The 21,929-nt window shown below is 37.9% G+C and overlaps 1 protein-coding gene across 9 annotated transcripts in view; it reads right to left on the bottom strand.

Annotated features, from left to right (window-relative positions):
* The window catches only part of LOC118268851 (fibrosin-1-like protein), a 50,845-nt gene that overhangs the window by 22,101 nt on the left and 6,815 nt on the right, over positions 1–21,929 (bottom strand). For 6 of the 9 annotated variants that reach the window (XM_050701168.1, XM_050701187.1, XM_050701184.1 and 3 more), the window contains exons 2-5: positions 15,537–15,659; positions 8,357–8,476; positions 7,805–7,840; positions 6,836–6,862 (exon numbers count right to left, since the gene is read on the bottom strand). In XM_050701168.1, coding sequence (XP_050557125.1) covers positions 6,836–6,862; positions 7,805–7,840; positions 8,357–8,476; positions 15,537–15,659 — 306 coding nt within the window. The remainder of the gene's footprint in view (positions 1–6,835; positions 6,863–7,804; positions 7,841–8,356; positions 8,477–15,536; positions 15,660–21,929) is intronic. The other 3 variants (XM_050701180.1, XM_050701189.1, XM_050701194.1) reach the window with 3 other exon arrangements.

Here is a 21,929-nt window from a genome sequence, read left to right as displayed (position 1 = left end):
ATAATTTATGATCCGACGTGGGGCAAAATACAATATAAACACTATTTGGCACTTTGTAACAAGATAATCACGCTGTTTAGCATTTTTATGGGTTTAGAAGAATGAAATATTTACTTTACAAGCAGTAAATTACGAACATTTTAAAGAATTTCACTTTAAGACGCTTTGCATAAATTATATTCTTTGTTTAGATATTTATTTTCTAATATTTAACATTACACCGATTGATTCTGCAAAAAATATAATATTTTATTCTATGGAACTAAAATTAAATAAAGTTGCTTTGAACATTTTCAACGGCCGTTCACATAATTTATGTTGATAAAAATGAAATTGTAAGAACGACAAAATATCCACTAGTAAATAAACCCAGATTTCTAATATTTAAGTATCTTTCAGTTTACTGCTTGCAATGACGTCAAAGCAACATTTCATATGTAATGTATTTGTATTACATTTCCAAAATTAAGATATTTTATTGCAGTACAATTTCATTTAAACTATTTGATAAATAGTTGTGGCTGTAGGAGGTTGTTGGCAAATAGTCAAGGCAGACAATGGACCCAACATAACCAGTGAGATATGAAATGCATTCAGAATCATAACAAGTAATTAACATGGCAAGCTCAGTAAGCTCGGGCGACAGCTCGGCTGAATGAGTCCGTCTTGTACGTAATACAATCTGTAAAGCGGTGCGGTGCGGTGTGGGGAAGCTCCGCAGTATATTTATTAAACACCTGTCATCCCTCTCGTCTCTCTATGGGTCGCCTAACTTAGATTACTTTATAATAATTCCTTGAAATTTCACTCCAGACGGAATATATAAATTGGGTGCTGTCGCAAAGTTAGCGAATTATTAATGGACATAGAGCGGTAACAGTCAGACGGGTCGGTGTATTCCACTGTTTTATCACATTGTCGTCGGGTAACACGTTTGTTTTCCCAGTTCCCCGGGCCACTAACGACCCTACAGCTATTTACGACAAAAGTAACGACTGTTGAGGCTTCAGCTGTTAACTGTTATCTTTTCCAAAGCTCTGAACGCTTGCTTTACTATTTATGATTTCAGGCTTCAGAGATTATGAATTAAATTAGCTGATTTGTGGTTAATAGAACGGAATTGAATGGTTTTTATTCTTGCACATACTTTATAGACGAACTTTATACTGCAAATTTCACGAAGCTAGAAAATGCACCATCGGTTTCAAAAGACTTGCAGCTAGTAGATACGAGCTAAGTACGTCAGCGTGTATTGTGTGCTAGTTTAGGGCTTGCTCGTGGAGTGTTCCGTGTTCGTGTAAAACATTCCGGCGAACTTTGCGGCCGGCTAATTACGGCCGGGCCGGGTCGCACACACGACTACGACGACGTGCAAATAGCCGAGCGGCTTATCTGCGTAACATGTCGTGTGCCCCGCGCCGAACCCACCTCACTTTGATATATTGTGGCTCGTGATACATTAAAATTAATTCGCCAACTATTTTACTTTAATGTTCCGCGTACCTAGAGGTTACGACTTACGACAATATGCTTTAACTTATTTAAAAGTGGAAAAGTAACTAAACAATAACATTGACTGAATACTGAGAAGACAATCTAGGTAAGTAGGTACTACAAAACAAACACCTGTAAAATAATGTCAGTGATGAACATTTCCCATCCCATAGCAATCATAACATTATTAATTAATTATTATCTAAACCGCTATTAACGTAGACAGTATAATATGTATCTCTAGCTAAATTAAACCATACGCGGTAAGCTTCTATGCGGATTCAGTGGTTAAATGCGCTTCGCATTCAAAGCACGTTGACATGCGTTTATCAGAGCGAGAGCTCAGACCGCAGTCGGGTGCAGTGACAAACGGAATCGCAGAGTGCATCCCGAGTGAGCTGCTGATCCGTCGAGAGATATCCCAACCTCGGCGTCGAGTGCTAACACTCGCCTGCCTACGGATGATTACGGCCCTTTGACGACGTGTCTTTGTCCTACACGTTTCGAAAGTAAGAACAATGTTTTATAATTTGACATAAGAATATTTTTAATGCAGTTATTATTGAACAATCGATTAAGATACTACAGTATCAATAACCATAATTGGAATGCGTTTATCTTCTTATAAAAATAAATAAGTCGTTAACAAGGCCACGAACAAGCAGTAAGAAGTGTGGATAAATGACAAAGACTTACATTGAAAGATTTTCGTAGCAGCGTTTAAGGTTTAGTTTACATCGTAGCAAGTTAAGACTTATCTAAGTCAAGCCGGTTAGACTGGAGCACGACGGAGTAATAGGAATCTCCGTAGAACTTTGCAAGCGGGTGAGCCTGCGGGCGACTGAAGGGTGGCATAGCGAGGAACGGGCGACTCTTGTTATTACACCCTCTCACCTACGCAAGGGGTTTCAGTTCTGAGCCGTAGTGTAGCGCAAGATTAAGACGCTCCTCGCTTTGCTGTTAACACTCTGGCTTCCGTTCTGCTCGTTTTGAATAGCTTTAAGTGGGTCCTACACCTTCTTTAACACATATCCACATAGGTATTATTCATCGCACGTGAATGAATGAATGAATGAATATGTTATTGAAATACTAAATACAGTTAGTAAATACTCCTAAAATTAATTGAACGCGTTTACAAGAAAAGGTTAAGAACCAAAGTATAGATCAACCTTTTAAGAACGTTATTTTACTGAAGTAAAACATAGGATCAATACATCGTAATTCATAGAATACAAATATGACAGAGACCCCGAAAAATGTATAAATAAACCTTTAACAAAAGAGACAAGATGTCAAAAAGCAAACTGAAACCAAAATCGTTTACTTCACGTTGTTACATTTCACCACTTCGGTTATAAATAAAAGTGCCGAAGAAAAGCCAGATAAGACGGCAGAGAAATAAGTTTAACCGAACGGGAGAAAGCATTATCATTGGCTGCGAGCGAGGAACAAAAGAAAATGGTGGAGAGCGAGCGTACGAGAGTACTTTATAGGCGCGTAAATATGTTTTATATCCCTCTACTGTCTGTTATACACTGGCGCGCCGCCGAACTCATCCCCCCGAGCCAGCCACCCTCGCCCCGAGGGTTGCCGCGCTCTCGGAAATGCCGAGCTTTAATAAAACATATATTTTTCCGAGCGAGGAAAATACTGGGGAAACTCGCAATTTGTTCTTTCACTTTATGCTCGTTTACAAGACAAAAGTAGAACATTCTAGAAACATTATGTTAATCACGCAGTTATGTAGTTTGTTATAATTATACTGTATGTATTACATTAATAACACTGTTATGTGCGAAACTACGAGTCGTAGCTTGTTGATGGATGAAATGTTAGTAGGTGTAATTCCGAAGCGTGTTGTGGGTGGTGGTTACGTGTTTATGTTCTTGATCGGCGGAACAGTGACATTGTAGTACTTAATGGTGTTGCGGTGACCCTTATCTCGCGTGCCACAGCGTCGTGGGTGCGGCCGATTTATTGCGGTACATGTGGGTATTGTGGGTATACCACACTTGCTCCACCAGTATGTAAACTAAACTAAAACTCATACACACTAATACACCGCTTTAATTCACAAAGGAAATATTCCGAAAGAAATCCTAGTCTAGAGAAGCCAACATAATTTCGCCGCAATTCAAATCAAATTTTCACCGTAATTGCTGATTTGAAAACTCTAAGGGCCATTCTACGCAAAGGAAATGAAAGTAAAAAGAATTTTAAGAAATAAGCCAACGCTGAAAGATGATAAAAGAGAAGTAGCGATTAAGATAATGTTGAAAACAAATTTATGTTTCGATTCCGTGGAGTAGATTAAATTATTTTCTTGTTGCTTCTAAAACGAGTTCTAAAAGGAGTCGTAAGCGGCCGCCCAAGGAGAGAGCACTAAAGAAAACTGGTGTGTCGGAGCGAGACCGTTTTGCTGTTACCGCAACGAGCCACAGACTGTGCAGTAAAATATTACACCAAATGAAAGAAGCTCTTTCAATTAACCGAGGCAGCTTTGCGTAAGGTAAATTTTGCCAAGTGGCATCCAATGCACGATAAAGAAATGAATGCTCTTACTGAATACAAATGATTTAAGAATTTTGCTATTTTGTTTTGATTTGTGTTGCTTTTATTAAAATGCATAAATAAAATAAAAATACGATTAGATTTAATAGCATAGGGCTGGGTCTGGCTAGCATTCGATCAGTATTCATGAGTTTATTAATGTGTTGGGCTAGACGGCCTCCCCTCTTGTATCTGTTCGGGCATATTACCTACCATGCTAAGGCCATCACCCGCTTAAATCGACTAGAAATGATATGCTAACCTGATGAATGATGATGAGTTTTTATTTAGACTACATCAATATTATTATTTTTATATGTAATTAGTTAATTTGGAATCTATTAATGTATTGTATTTTAGTAATTGAATAAATGTATTGACTGTTGCTACACTTAAGCAATTACTCGCAATTCAAACCGTCATTGTAATTAAGACAGTATAATTTATTGGTAGCAGCTAAGGTATGTTAGTTGCATTAGCTGTAAACGGCAAGTTACGAGTGCGCAACCCGACGGATTGTGGTTATGCAGGGGCGGGCCGGTTCACCAGCGGCATCAGTTGCCGACTCCTGTTACTAAGCTAATAACTGAGTTTACAAAGCTCTGAGAGTTTGCCCAGATTTCTGCTCAAGCTAAAGCTATATTCATAACCTCTCCATTGTTTTCAGCAAACTCGAAGAAGGAAGTTCAATACGCGTAACTTAGCTTGGCTGCACTAGACATTAGGTAAGTAACATTAAAGTTAGTAACTCATAGAACGGTCGGTTGCTTCTAGACACGAGTAAACTCACTACTATTATTTTATAGAACAGCAATAAAAGTTTGCTTGTTCAAATGTATAACATAATGAATATTTGGCAGCACGCACACGGGTACATGACGTAAGTACAGTAAGTTGACGTTTGAAATGATGTTACGGAAGCGTCTACGTAATTAGCCAAACGCGACCGGATTTGCATATCAAAGTGGAAGCATAATTGAACTCGGAGTGCAAATAGCCCAAGTGGAATCGGATCGAGTTAGTGGCGCTCTCTAGCTAAGTGTAGCGAGCAATGGCAGTCGCGCGCTACCACGGAACGCGCTCTCACCTACACATCGCTCCCAGCTTGCGATGCTCCGAGCGATGTGCTCCGCGCTGTCAACTTCACGGGATAATTTAATTAATCGACTACGGCGCAACACAGACTCGAGACTGATTTCCTTCTCAGATATCCATTTACTGCCATTATCTTATCATGCTTCATCTTCATATTCGATTATGTTTTGACAACTAGGGGAGATTGTGTTTCATTAAAGATCCCTGAATAACATAGTTATGTCACAAAGAGTTCATTATTATTTGGTTGGATGTTTGAAGTCGACTATTTATAAACATGTTTAATTAAGATTGCTATCACAGTTTTACTATGTTTAGTTATAATTACAAGCGATTTATGAGAGAGATAAGTGCTTAAATAACATTGTAATACGGTGTTACTAGGTTATAAACCTGATTAAGAACTCTTTCTGAAAGACTATTCAGACTTATGAAACATCTATGAATGCAGTTTTAATGACAACATAATAATAATATGAACTTATTAAGCAATACATCTCCAAATAACATGTGAATTTATCGAACCAGACGCGAGTTTTTGTGAAATCCGGGATCATTACATCACCGAATGGATTGCCTAATAAAACACTTATACTTAGATCTCCTGAGAAAATTGAGAGAAATTGAGGGAGGAGTGTTTCGTCCGGAGCAGGCAGCGAAGCGGCCAGATAATTAGATTAAGGGGAACAGACGAGTCGGGGTTGCGGCCACGCGAACAATGGTATCAGTCTTTTAAAGCTTTCGGATTTACACGACTTCTGTCACAGATTCTTCTACGATTTTGTGTATTTAACGAACAATCTGATTAAAAAAGTTAGGATAAGAGTTTGTAGCTGAATCGATTAATTATTATTTTGGGTGGAATTGGATATATCATTTTGCAGACCCTATCATTAACATCATAATAAAGAGTTGTCAGTGTACATTAATTTATCAAATAGTTTATACGTACTCCTTTAAACTATGGGTTAATAGTTTGTCAACAGGCTCAGTTTAAATATAACATGAGATGTTAAAGCTCAACCGACAGCAGTTAGTAGCGCTAAAGGCGGTGTAATGTATTTAATTACGGGCACTTCCAGACTGCGCCAATCTAGTAATTACTGAACAGAGCGACGGCGCGTAATCAGCGCCCTTTGCCACGTCGACACGCGTCGGAGAGCGCTCAACGCTCAAACTCTGGCAGCTTTTGACTCGCATTTCACAACCTGTTGACGAGTTAGTTAAGCCCCTAGAGCATGTACACTTGTGCTACAGTAGAGTCCAACTACAAAGACTTCTTGCTGCACCTGCATTCGATAAGCCTGCTCCGTAATTTAGGCACTTGGTGTGCTTCCGTGATTGCGTTTAAAAGTTAGTTCTAAGCGCATAAAACATTAAGCAATCAGGTACAATTCATTAACCACAAAGCAACTAAACAATTTAGTAAACAGGTGCTTAGAACGTGGCGTTCCGCCCCGCGAGATTAATCACTGTGTACTGGCAAGTCGGACCGGGTAATAAACCGGGAACGAGCAACTTCGCCACTTACATTACACGGACATTTATTTCCAACGCTCTGTTTCAACTTTTCCAACTCACAAAGAGTCGAGGAGTTGAAGACTGGTTTAATTAATTTACGCGATTCGTAAATATCGTTTGGAACAATTAACTGTAAAGTTTGGAGAAGGAATATTAATATCAGAGTACTTGCCTTATCATCGTCGCCTTCGCTATCACACTGTAAAAAGAGAAAAACAAATTTTAATACAAGATGTGGTATTTATGTAAAGCAGACTACCTAAATTCATGCATGTTTATGTTATTAATATTTTAGTAACTACGATCCGCAGTTGAGGATTAAAGCAGCAATTTGCTTAAAGCTGCCAGTATAGTCGAATAAGTTTCCTATTTAGTAATGAAATATTTGTACCAAAACCAAGCGTGCAATTTATTCTAAACAGTATGTTAAAACAAATTGCTTGAATAATGAGATGATATCTGATACAATTACGTTGGAAGTTACAAAACACATAACTGTGATGTTTGCCAGAAGATGAACTTTTTTACACTATCCAACAATCTCGGTTGAAATCACATGGGAGAAGAAAACTATTATCGTAACATAAATCGACGAATACGTTACACGTTATTTATGAGGTAAGTTCAGGCTAGGGGAAACAACAAGGGATCAGGCTGAGATATTACAATTTCAAATAAATACAGAACATGAAGTATTCAGGACGGGCGCAGGTAATGTTATGTAGTACGGAACGGCACCGCCTCGACAAATCTCGTGATTTAGCTGCGATACGCGCCGAATATCGAACAGGGTCTATGTGTGTTGCGTGATCTGGGTAAATTTGCACACAGTAATAGAGAATTACAGCTATTACATGTCTTTTACAACAGACAAGGGTTATTTCGAATGAATTAATCATTCAATTTTATTCATAGACCGTATTGATTCATGTATTGTTAGTCTTGTATATTAATTTGTAATGATTTGTTATGATTTCTATTTAATATAGACGGTAAAATCGCATTTAAAGTAATGGCAAGATTTATGTACTAAGTTCTATGACAATTAATCATGCATGCAACTACAGAGCCGTGCGTAGTGAAATAGAAGAGAACAGTAAAAAGTTTAACAGAGCAAACAGACAACATTGATAATACTCACGATATAGCCTTTTCCGGAACTACAGCGGCTACTGGCCTGTAGGCAGGAGAGAGAAAGCGAACATATGAGTGGATTGGAGTGACTAGGGGTGGTGAAGTTTGTCCCGTCTCTCCTAACACTCGACTCACAATGCTTTTAAAATAACATAGCATACAGAAAAAAGCGTTCATCGAAACAGATTTATGTTCTAATATCGCCAATTGTAAGGAGAGACGAGAAGATATGCAAAAAAACGTAAGACAATAACGTATAATTGTTTTTCACGATCTAACACGCATTACAATCACAACACTAAGTGAATTCGTACATGCACTTCATTGAGAGTTAAAATATCGGAGTTTATAACAAAGCACGGCACAATTTGACCATAGAGTAAAGAACGAACAAGAAGGTCATGAATTTGATAATATTCTCATTTTCGTTTTTCTTGGATAAAATAATATGGAAAGGTTTTGCTCAGAGTTCATTGCTGAAGGTTCTATGCACTAAGACACGACTTGCTTTTGGTAATGGGCACTAGGACGTAGAGTGATGTAAGATTAAAATACTCACGTCACTAAGACGGTCACGGGAAGAATCGGGATCGCGAGGCGCCACCGAACTACCAGTGAGTCTTTCTGATGCCCGTCCACTGTCATCCGACGTACCAGCGTCTTGAAGCAGCGTAATACCCTGGATAAAAGAAACGCAGGGTCAATTCAAATACTACGCCCGCACTCAACAGGGCAAGAAAATCATAAGCTTTCTTACACACTTAAAGTGATAGAGACTCGTGTACAGACAGATACCTTAAGAGCAATTCTTTTGCAAAGAGGGGAGCAGAGGAAAAGCTTTTTATATAAGGCTCACAAAATTGAGCGGTAACTAGGATATAAGAAAACTTGATAAGACGGGCCGGGAAAGCGAGGGTGCGGGCGGGATGAGTGGAGCCGACCCATAACGTAACGTGCCCCGGGCTCCGACAATAAAAAGAGTTTTCCATTTATCACATTTCGCGTCTATTTTACGGTAGGGTTCGAAAGGCGCTCGTTCAGGCGGGGGAAGCGACTGTGATGCTTAGCGACGAACGCTGTACAGGACTGCTAAAAGAAAATAAAATGAGTATAACTCTCCGTAAATGGATAACTCCGACGACCCTTTCGCAATGAACTTCAAAATCATTATATAACTTAACGGATTGTTAACTTTCAATTTGATTTCTTATTCATGAAATACATAAAGTTTTGCTTCGTGTTAAGTGCTATTTTCGCTTCAAACTGTGGGTAATGGGTATCCATAATATTTGTTTGTGATTTGGAAAAGGGTGAGTACTTCTTAGCGATAAATTCATAACAATAGTGAGGGCACAAACATTTAAATGAAGGAAGAATAGAAGTATGTTTAAAGAGACAGATTGATTTATATCGGTTACTTAATTTGAAATCTATGCACTGAGCAGGAGGTAACACAAACATGTCGATTACAAAAAGGAACGAGTTACACAGTGCATTGCAATTCAAGTCGTATCTCTGAACCGTACAAGTGTAGGGGCCATTACTCGCGGCCGGTTTAGGTTTATGTAAACGACACCATTTCCGGGAACGGTCGTCGACCGGAAGAAAATCTTATACTGGCGGAATTCGCTTACTCAGCTTTCTATAAGTATAAATACGTTTAAGTTAGTCAAGCAATAGTTTTGTACATTATAAGACCACCAAATTATACATACAGTGGTTATAATTAGGTAGCAAACCGTAGTTCCCGATACCATTAGCTTAAGATTGTTAGCTCATAAATTGCTTAGACTTTCAAGACAATGTTTACTACGGAGATTTTAATAAAAGCAAACACGATTTTATTGTAACTTTCGTGAGACATACTAAATTAATTATTATGTTATCGGCTTACTCACGTAACGTTTTGACGAGGAACTCGACTAGTTTCAAGCCATGCTAGAGGCTCATATTCATGAGCAGCATTACGCAACACACGACGCGGCGATTGTCGCACTGCTACTGGCGATTCGAGCTACGCGCCCATCGCGCCCTCTGCCTGGAACGCGTACTATCCGGCGCGCGCGACGATGTTGGCTCGTTAGACTCGCTCGCCGGCGGCTGCGCAGGTGTTGGGTTCGATTCTCGGGTCGACGCAAAAACGGTGGCAAAGACGGTGGCTGGGCATTACCTCCTGCCTGGAAGCCAAGTCTGCAATCTGCGTCAGCCTACAATGTTGCGGGTCTGGAGTGTGACACAGTGAGCGCGGTATGTGACACCGTTTTTGCGTCGACCCGAGAATCGAACCCAACACCTGCGCAGCCGCCGGCGAGCGAGTCTAACGAGCCAACATCGTCGCGCGCGCCGGATAGTACGCGCGATTCCAGGCAGAGGGCGCGATGGGCGCGTAGCTCGAATCGTCAGTAGCAGTGCGACAATCGCCGCGTCGTGTGTTGCGTAATGCTGCTCATGAATATGAGCCTCTAGCATGGCTTGAAACTAGTCGAGTTCCTCGTCAAAACGTTACGTGAGTAAGCCGATAACATAATAATTAAAAGCAAACACGTTGCCCGTCGGCAAACTGCTTCACTGGTTAAAGAATCATCATTTTTATAGCACTAAACAGATGATATAAACAACCCTTCTTAAACAGGGTCCCAAGTAGGTTATGAAAATGACAGAAACAATAAAAGTTGCGACGTTCAGCTTCCATAATAGACAACAAAAAGACATACGCGCAAGATTATGTCTCCACTTCTAATAAAAGGGATTGCTTTCCGACCCTTTACATAAAACGAGTTAAGCAGCGTCGCACATATCAATTTAATCCGTCGTAGGCGAGCGAGATCCCTCTAATCCCTGAATGGGTCGTGTCTTTCGGAGATGTAACAGGGGATGTTGCCACATAATTACTTTCGCTCATTATCGTTCGCCCCAATTATACGACTAACGCGAACCTTATACTTCTATTCATGGTCCTTGTTGTAACGAGTTTGTTTAAGTGTAAATTGCAAAGATTTGTCTGTCTGCTGTTTACAGCATTCAAAACAAAGATAGCAAGAAATGTGATGAATGAACAGATTAAGATGGAACAAAGGATAATATGATTGTATCTTCATAACAATAGTTTTGATTTCTGGATAAGCATTCTGTGGCGGGTGGCTGGCGGGAAGCAGTCGTGCCCGACGGTCGACACAACCGCTAATTGAAACAACGACCGCAGCCGAACATTACTTATTCATGAGAAGTCCATATGGCGGCGAAACGTGACCAACGAGATAAATCATTCAATTACATTTTTCATGAACAGACACTTCGATGGTTATGCACTCTCGGATTCGGCTTGATACTGGATATCAGAATATAAATCATGCAATACCGCCGTCCTAACTACAACTGACTAATTGTAGTTAGATACTTTGAAGCGATTTGTTTAATTTGCCTTGAGCATTTTATAACGTTTTAGCGTAACAAATTTTCTTTTCCATAAATTACGCAGTGAAGCAGAGTATCCAGACTTTGAAGATGCACTATAATAAATGAGGTGTCTCTAGCTCCACCGAGGTGCAAGGGAGCCGTGTCATTATGTGACGTGCTGCATAATTTATTTATGTGCCAGCACGTTGTGCCTCTTGTTTCGTCGGCACTTACTAATATGCTACTTCTATTCTAATATTATTGAATAGATATTCACACAATATACAGATTTTCATATTACATTAAGAAGCTATTTATAGAATTAGGAATATCCGTATCTGTGTCATTGTTTGTTTTAAAACTGGTAGTTAGTTACCTGCTAAAAGACGGATTAAGCCATACTACCACTGCAAACCAATCACAGTGGCGCGGGGACATGAAGCTGTGTTAGCCCGTGGTATTTCCAAATGGAATTTTGCGACAGACCGTTCTAGAATTAATATAGTGCGGCAAGCCGGACGAATGGATATGTGATTGAATTAATATTTCCAGCCTGCCGTGGGCGTTACATCAGACATTTATATCGGCATTCCGAATAGTTGCATTTCGTTGTACAATGTCATATTGTTTAACAGGATTTTTTAACTGTGTTCGCTTTTGTTTGTTTTTATTTTCATAGCTGGTTGAATTGTTTATTACAATGTTCTTAACTCTATGGTCAGTAGATAAGTTAACATAAATAGCACAACAACAAAACTACGACACTTAAATGAAACGGAATATCTATTTACATTTAAATAGATATTCCATTAAATAAGGACATATAATACAACATTGAACAATACACTTAGAATTTTAGCGTATATTAAATTGAATGAACAGTAAATATTGTGATAAAGCGTAGTAAATGTCAAAGACAGTTTTAGTTTACGAAACATTTTCCGTGCCGTAGCGGTGTAGCATTAATATGCAATGTCAGGTTGCTAACATAATTTCCAGCTGTAGTCGTGTCGTTATGCATTAAATAAACTTGTTTGACATTTTATTTCGTCTGGGTCTCAAGTTCTCAGAACAAATCACACAGACTTCTCGGCGAGTATAACCAGAACATGCTCGTGTTTTGAAACTCTAATCTTCAAAAGTAGGTAGTTTATACAACAAATATTTAAAGAAACGAATATACATATCTTTTTTCTGAAATCATTTTGCATATTTTATAATAGAAAATAGACGTTAATGCAATAACATATTACTCAAAGTTTGTTTTATATACGTTACTAGCCAACCCCGACGAACTCCGTTTCGCCACCAGATGGGCTTTTCTCTTGACTTTTTTCTAATTTTTTTTGCTATAAACCTCACGGAGCCCGAGACCATTCCAACGAATGCAAAACCATGGAAATCGGTTCGTGCGTTCTGGAGTTATAGCGTCAGGAAGGAAAATCCAACTTATTTTTATATAATAGATTATACCTACTTTAATCTATAATTTATGTTAAACACAATAAACAACATTACAAATGTTTAACTATTGTGTTTTATAATAATTAATCAAATCAGTGGAGTGGACGAATAAATATTAACGTGCATCATATTCGTATGACATTATTATTATATTCTGTTCGGTTCACTGGATATTACGAATTGTTAATTTGTGAACCATTGTTGTGCAATTTCAATTAAAGTCCAATGAAGACATCATTTACCAATAAATCCATTAAATTTGCAAAGCGTTCCGTAAATAAACGTATCAATTCCAATGTTGTATTTTAATGAATGCGAGTATGGTTCATTTCAATTGAAATCAATGTAATAATTTTAGGTTTGATTCAAATAAATCATCATGTAAATATTATGAAAACGACACAGCTTTGTACCTATGATTTTGATTTATGCATTCCAGAAACCACTTCCAAATCCACAAATATCGCTTGGAATATTAGTCTGCCCGAAGGTATGCAAAACTTTTAAAAATAGCTCCATTGAACTATGGACGATGCGACCCGTTTGTCGTTTAAGATAAGGCAAGTGAGGGCGCCGTAAGCAAACGGCAATATCGTCCAGAAAGGGGGAATAAAAAACATTTGGCATTGGCAGCGCGTCGCGTCCGTGGCGATACGCCAGCTTTCCCGGAGACAACACAATAAGGACGCTCTTCTGTCGAAAGCAATCCATGTCCGCCGCAAGCAATTTCATGTTAACTTACGAACACAGGTAGGTAGATACCGACCATTATTATGTATGTGAGTAACGTGAATTGATATAAGTTTAGCTGATACAAACAAACAGGTCTTATTTATTATATTCTTAAAGAAAGATGATAAAAAAGCAGTTGACTAACGTGGTATTAATCACACGGTTTATTTTACAGATAACAAGAAGTTAGTGCTAAAATCAAGCCCGCCTATTTTAGACTTGAGACAATCCATTTCAAAGTTTTAAACGACATCTAAAAGCAAGTGAAAATCTTAATTAAGTTTTAACCTAAGTGAGGTCACATTAAGTCAATTACTTGCTCAACTAATTAGGAAGCGAATTAAATTAAAGTTAGAAGCTAGTTGGCTTGAGTGGTAGGTGTTTGAAGCAAATTTTACCGGCTCGTCGTCGGAGACGAGAACGTAACTTAATGATCGCGTAGTGCGCACCGGGAGGCTATATTCTATTCGACAGCAAATTGAATCTGCGAAGAGCTATTAGCCGACACCGCAGCGTCGCGTTCCCGGCTCGTGCCAAACGATCGTGCTCATTCCCCGTTCAACTCTAGATATTGTTCAAACCATGATATAGTCTGTAAACTGTAACTAAGTGGATACCCAATAAAACAACCGCATTTCGCTGCTCTATTCTGCACAGAGATGAATTAGTAAACATTGCTACGTAGTTCTTCTTATCTTTGTATGTTTTAATAAATCTACATTTAATTTCAGATAAGCATGTTTTATTAACGATTAACTTTAAGCTTAACGTTTTATACGCGCCCTTCGCTTCCGACAGTTTCATATTGAAGCTGACATAATTTATTCCGTCGGCGGCGCGCTGCGGAGCAAGATTTTCCGCTTTATTCGAGCAACAGCACGAGCGGCGGGAGGCAAATTGGATGGGATTGCGACATATCTTGGCTGGCGTCGGCGAACTGTCGAAATTCACGGGGGAGCACACAGGGTAAACTGCTCACATTCCGCTCAGAGTGCTCCTTTCGAATCAGAAATGTGAACCTATTTAGAACTCAAGCACACGCGTCGTCGAGTGAAGAAATAAATATTCGATTTTCGCAAACCGGAAAGGAATACCAAACAGGTTTAATATTCTGTTGTTTTATTGGCAATACTGAAGGGCTGTGTAGCGCGTTACAAGTCAAAACAGACACCAGGAGTTAACTCCGAGAAAGTGCAATGGTAGTGGATCTAATAAAGATTTCACAAGAGCCAATTAAATAGTCGAGAGCTAGTGCCGTCACTGGACAACGCCTGCCGTTTCCGACTGGGCCGGTGAATAAATAATGTTGCATTCGACATGGATTTCGCTGATATTTGACATTTTTATTTTTTTAACCGTAAGTTTTATTTTTATCATGATAAATTGCTCAAAAGTTTATTTAGGGAACGAAAAATAAAAGTACACTTCTGTTTGATCGATTGCTGAATGTGTAAAAAAGTACCAAACTGCACTACCGTTTCATCGATATTCGAAAAGGTAAATAAGTAGCTGGTGCAACTTGGAAATTAGGTTCCGTCCAATCACTACATAATGAACGAAGTTTACTCTTCTGGTAATTCAATGCTTAATGGTTTGGCAAACTAATTAAAACAAGTAAACAAAGTATGCATTTCGCAAATGTTGGTTTAAAAGCCATCTTGAAGACTAGTCGAGGAGCGTTGACAAGTCGATTGGCAGTTTGCATACGTTTTATGAGTTTGGCGAGAAAGCGGATCCCGGAAGAGGCACGCTCGATGGCTTACAGATTTAGATTCGCTGCATTTAGACGTGTGAGATCACCCGACACATTTAACTTAGGAGCGGATGTAAGAACATGGACGATCACTGCTACAAAAACCCGTCTAAACATGAGCTTTGTAAGTAAATTCATTGCGCAGAAACTACTTTCCGCTTTCAACACGAATCACGTTAAAATTCTAAGTGATATACTCGTTTTGCATAAATAGCGTGTACTGTGTTATGTCTACGATACTAATAAAAACAAACACGAACATAACATGCATAAATAGTTCTACAAGTTCTAAATCACGTTAGCCACCATTATTTCGGTAGTAGGATGACGGCAATCTACCATATTTGTTTGACATACACATCAGGCTTAAGACAAGATAATGGGTATTACTTACATGAGAGTTGACGTTGTTGGGCGGATGATTTCGCCCTGAATCGGCCGCCAGCGCCGCCAAAGGCAGACGAGGCTTGGTCGACAGGGCATTTGTGCGAGGAGAGGAAGCGCATTTTACGGCAGCCTGTAAACAAAGACAACATTTTAATTTATTAGATAAAATATCATGAGTTAACAAGTAGCTCACGGATCCTAACAAATATAAACGCGTGCTTCATAATAACTTAATCCAATAACTGTAATAACGTAACAAGTTAGGGAGCTCGTTTGTGCTCCATGCGGAACATAAAGTCACATTGTTAGTATGTGGAAAGCTGTACCAAGCTGTACTTAGTTTAGCATGCAGATTTTCCAAAGTTATATGGTTCCACTTTATCATAGTCTCGTACGCCCGTTTAGCTGAATAAGCCCGAGAGCAAGAATGTGCTGACTAAGTATTTCGCTTCTTAGTTACGACTTGAGAAAACTACGAGTTTCCTTTGAGTTTACGACTATGATAGCTTTTATCGTGTCGTTTGTGTAACAGTAAACATGTTTTTGTTGTTTTTTTGCTTTTTATTTGTTTCATGTGAAGGATAAGCGTGCAAACATAACGTAGCTTACAATATAAAGCCGTAGTCGTGATTTGATATCCTTCCTATGCAACAATATCTAATTATCTATTTTATCAGATTGGAAATAAGTGTAGCAATGAAAATAAAGATATCGAAATGTCCCACCGATGCAATCTAAGTATGTTATATTTTCACACGGTTTTTGGATTTAGCGATACGGTAGAAACATAACACTTAAATTAGTTATCTATAAATACAACGATAACAATGACATCACACATCACCAAAAGAGATAAAGGAAAACAAAGTCTTGTGTGGAACATTTATCGTAAGTCGAGTGCAGATTTCTTATGTAAATGCAGTAACAGAAATGTTATATTTATTCATACAAAAATCACAAAGTGAAATGCGTGCGAGTAACACGTGCTACCGCGTTTAAACAATTTGTAGGGGAGATATGTTTGACAGCGGTGACACAATAAGGGTCCCACTGACATATTTTTGAACGTAACACGAAATATTGGATCGACCGTCCGGCGAGGGTGACTCGGAACTCGTTGGGGTGCTGATTTGATGAGAAAAAAATCACAGGGGATCATTCACAGGCATCATAACCGTTACTGTTGCGTAGTTATGTTGTTTCTTTTAATATTTATTTTATTTTGTCGGTCGTTCGATGGCTAGCTTTTTTGCAAAGAAATACTTAATATAGATTATGGACTACCTACGTGTTGCGTAGTCGGTAAGTTTATTTTATAATAGCTTATATCCCTTGTTTGTTTCTATTATAATACAAAACAAACAATAGTACAGAACAAATAGCAGAGAAGATAAAAAAAGTTACATAAAGTCAGCAGAACAACAAACCTCAGCAAGAAATCGAGTTGTCATAATAGTCTTAGTTGTACCCAAACAACACAAAGGCAGAGCTCTCGGAGTGAATTAACAATAGTACACGCGTAACCCCTTCACCCTCGATTTAATAGCTGGAGGGTGTGTGGTAAATTGGTGTGAGAGTGTTTAGTCAGCTTTGAGGATGGGAATAAGACGTACTATGTCGACTATGATCTTGATGTAAGTGGCTCGTGCCGTGCCGCAAACGACACGTGTTGCCGTGACCGCCCAACGTGAATAAATAATAACAATAAACTACACGCTCCACACCCACAGCTGATAGCTTACACCGTTTGTATTAACGATGCATTTAACATAATACTACGGTAGCTGTTCGGTTAAATACCAATAGAAACAAACAAACAGGGTTATTTTATTGTCTTTCTATTGCCGTTAGCATTGTTTTTCTAGTTTGTAGAATATGAGAAGAAATACTTGCTCAATAAATCGTGTTTATTTACATATTTATAATGTACAGGAGTTGAGTAAAGAAAAGAAGTGCTTAAGAACACAGATGATAACATCTGAGAAAATAATACATGGAAAAGTAAACTCAATTACCCACACAAGATAATAAAAGAGAGAGATAAACTTCATTTTACAAGGTATAAATCTCTTAAGAACTGCGACGAAAGCAAAATTCTCTCAAGAACTTTGCGACTTCCACAAAAGATTTTATACAATTCATTTCAGCCTCATAAAAAAAGTTATCACGAATTCACAGAAATCGGGCGGGCTATTTTTCTGCCGTCGGCGTTGCTCCCCGTGGGAAAGATAGATAAATTAAAGATGTGAACAAGTATGTATAACGTAGTTTCTATTTACACAAAAAGTAACCTTCATTATGTAGTACATACCTAATTGTTTCCTTTTAAACGATAAATAGAACAATGTAGAGGTGGTGATCTCGTGATTCAGCAATTAACATGTTAACACGGTGTAAACGTCACGTTCTGTGTTTACAAGACGCTGTCAAATAATTAGCATCGGTCAATAACTCAGTGGGCCGCAAGGTAATCGTCTACCTACGCTACTACGCGGTCACACCTCGGCGGGCGGCTCGCCGACAACGGTCATTTGCTGTAATTGCCTTACCAACAACATATTAATCACTAATGTGACAGTACTGATATCACCATTATAAAGAAATAATAACATCATAATGACCAGTTACGATAATTTGTTACGTTCAGCTCATGAATATATTATTGCATTAATTAAGCCACTCATACAGAATATTCGACAAAAACTAGTCGTTTCGATATTTAATCATTTAATAAATTTACAATAATTAATGAGACAACGTCGAAATGGTTGAATTACTGCAGTATTAAAAAATATATTAAGTTTTAGATTTATTTTCAATCAGAAAACACTTTCATTAATTCCAATTGAATTCATTTATGACGAAGAATTCACAACATTATGCGTTCATCAGAACAACAAGAAAATAATGCATTACACTAGTTATAAAACCAATTATAAATAAAAGTGAAGGTTTAAGTAATATTTCTTTATTGCTCGGCTAGATAAACAAACAATCCTTTATTGTCTAAATCATAAAAAAATGCTAGATGCGCATTATTTTATTATGTCGTAATTTGTGTATTAATAACGTTATTAAATTATGTTCGTTTGTGTTCACAAATAACCTGTCATCCGCACAGTAGAAATTACAGTTCAGAATTATTTTCCGTTGGATAAATTCAAAATTATATTCGGAGATGAGACTGGAAATGCTCACTACATGCTCAATTACCTCGCTAAACAGGCAACGCTAGCGGTCGCCAATGATATTTGCCATTTTGCGGGCTTTACCGCTACATGAGTTGTGCTTTAATAAATTAACACGTCATTATAATTTAAGTACTTTTTCTGATTAAGGCAAAACAAGTTTACAAATCTGTGACAGCAGTAAGTGACGTGCGGTTGGTTTAATAAAACCATAATATCATTAACATACACCATCGGAGGTCTATAACATTAATATGTCATAGATAAACGTATGTTGATATAATTTACATGACAGGTCTCACGCATATCAAATATTAACTGTTTCAATATTTGGCCGAGGTTTATTTACGTTTCTTCCCACGATTAGTGGAACCTAGATGTATACTTCATACAGCTCTTTTTGCAACCCATGTCCTTAACTGCGGCCTTGTGCGTTAATCTCACTTAGTAAGGGTCGCGTGGAGCGCATAAAATTGCATTTTGTTTTTAATCTGGTAGCAGCCGCGGGCTCAGGCATGAGCTTCAATTTGCCTGAGCTGTTTAATTAACAGCGACACGGCGGGTCATTAATTAAGTCATCAGACAAGCCGGCGGCGTGGTAGCACAGCGCGGATTAGATACTGAGCTGCGTGATAATGAACGATTATACCACTTTTCTAATAGATCGAACAAGATGTAATTTTATAGATAACACGAACGTCTTGGTGAGAAGTTTTAATATGCTATTATTAACAGGTCTAGGCCATGTCGAGTGAGGTAATTATCTAGAAACGTATGAAATCTTCGGCATTAAAGTGTCTTACGTTCTCATATCGTTAGGTAGGTAGTAGGTACCTCCAATATCAGATTGTCACAAAGCCAATCGTCTCCAGAAACGATAAGAGAAATATTTTTCTTAATCGTGAATGGGTGTTTCGAAATTCAGTAATAAATATCTGCACAAAACTAGATTTACGAGCGAAGGCAGTCTTCTTCTCGATGACCTTAATAGCCGTCGCTTCAAGCATCATTTAATTTATGCAACCTTATTATCACGAACGTAAACTGTAAGAGAACCGAGATACCTATAATAATAAAAGCGTGTTAAAAATAGTGCCCGATAAACTACTGAAAGGTTTAAATGTGGCAAAAGGTCGGCGGTGTCGGACCCGCCTCTGCTGAGCCAACACGGTTATAGATAGTGAAATAATTAACTCGCCCCAGGTAACAGTATTTTCAGCAGCAAAATTAATCTGTAGTAATAATTTAAATCATCCACAAGCAGCGCCGACTGCGCGTAATTGACTGTGAATAATCAGTTCTACAGTAATTATATTCTGATATTCAATTATTCTTCCTTATTATTAAAAACCTTTTCATTTGGGGTTACGGCGGTGAAATAAATGAAACGTGGCACTTTTACTAATGTAAAGTACAGACTTACAGATAAATTAAGATAATTTTATTTGGATTTTGTATAATAAAATGAAAGTAACTATATCTATTGTACTTGGTACTAACTTGTACCTAGTTGATCTATTGAAAAAGTTAAGATCATCTGACTGCCTTGTTCCCAAAACCAATTATTTAGGTTAGAAAAAGTGAAGGATCAAAAAAACCAAACGGTACCGGATATAAATGATGTTTAGAAAATAATTATTGTTGTAAGATTATGCCGAAACCACGAGAAAAAAGAATCATGTTTTTTTTTCTGTTTAACAAGAAGCTGTACAAAAAATCTGGCAAAAAATTAACAAAAGAACTGTTAGAATGGTATTGGGTAGTCGCCTATCGTGCAGGTAGACGAAATATGAGTACTAAAGATGTCGGTCTAACAATAATCATTTTACTTTAGAAGAAGCAAATTATTTAAAACGTCTACGTATTGAATTAACACGTCATTCAGAACGCCTGACTCAGTTAAAGATAAGATAGCTTATTAATCTAATCGTTAATCGCAGAATTAAGCCAATTACCTATTCCAATTAATAAAACAAATATCATTTGAAATCATTTCCAGAATACCAACGTAGTGAATGTTATAGGTTGTAAATAATAAATAACACATAATAAATGTATGCGTATGAATATTTAAAGCGAGCAGCGAGTGAAACAGAAGCCCCAATAACAGTATAATTGAATGGGGCGAAATAGTAGCGCGTGAAAACAAATATGAAGGGATGTAATCGAAATGTTTGTAAATGTATGTCGCGTGCTACGAACCGATTACCTGGCTTGTCAACTGCCACACGCTCAAACGTCCAGGGAATAAAGACTAGTTTTCATGTAAAGTAATGTTGCGTGGTAGCAGTGTGCTATCTAATAAGATCCACGGTTTATAACTCGCTATGGCATTATTAAAATCATTGCTTCGTGTGAATGTGACCTCAATAGGAATCCCGTTGAGTTTTGAATTACATTCCTGTTTTAATGCTGGCTTAATTGAAAAGCAATCAGCTAAACACACTTATTAGCACAACTAGGTACTTTTAAAGTTTAATAGCATCGTGTTAAGTGAAACATTATTTACAATTTCCTGCAGCTTACAATCAAAACATAAATAGGTACGAACTATCAACATTATTCTTTACATCGAAGGCAATAAATATCTCATAGGTTTCACTGTTTATCGGTCGAAGCCAGACAGCGAAACACGTCCGCTCTCGACCGACACCGTCGCATAGCTAACAACTTCTCGGTAAACATTTGCTCTAGCTGACGTGTATTTAGCGATAATGGAGTAATATGTTACTAATGTTTATATTATGTCGCGTACTCCACGCTAATACACAGTTCACGGTAGATAATCAATAAATAACAGAATGAATAATTGTTGCCACGAAGAGAAATTATTTTCCAAGTTACAATAACAGATTTTGAAGTAAACATTCGTAATGTATCTCTACTAGTTATTTATTGGTTCGAACGATAATAAATTAATTGTTGTGTCAGGCTGAACTCTAAAGATTACTTCGAAAGTGAAGTAAAGATCGTAACATAAAGCAATTTAGCATTCTATTGTTAGAATGATATAGGAAAGTCTTAACGTCACGAAGTAGATGGAGAAACTAGTTATACAATGAGTTATTACTGGCCTAGCTACTGAACTTTGTTAGATGTAGGTAAATATGTGTGGGCTATAATGAGATTAGAAATTGAATAGTACAAAAGTTACGCATATTAAGAGCCAAATCCGATAAGGGCGCCCTCAAAACGGTGCTCTACGTAGTCAA

Source organism: Spodoptera frugiperda, chromosome 2 (assembly GCF_023101765.2).
Source record: "Spodoptera frugiperda isolate SF20-4 chromosome 2, AGI-APGP_CSIRO_Sfru_2.0, whole genome shotgun sequence".
Lineage (NCBI taxonomy): Eukaryota > Metazoa > Arthropoda > Insecta > Lepidoptera > Noctuidae > Spodoptera > Spodoptera frugiperda.
Note: the sequence above shows the minus strand (reverse complement) of the source record. Positions and strands in the feature narration are given on the sequence as shown.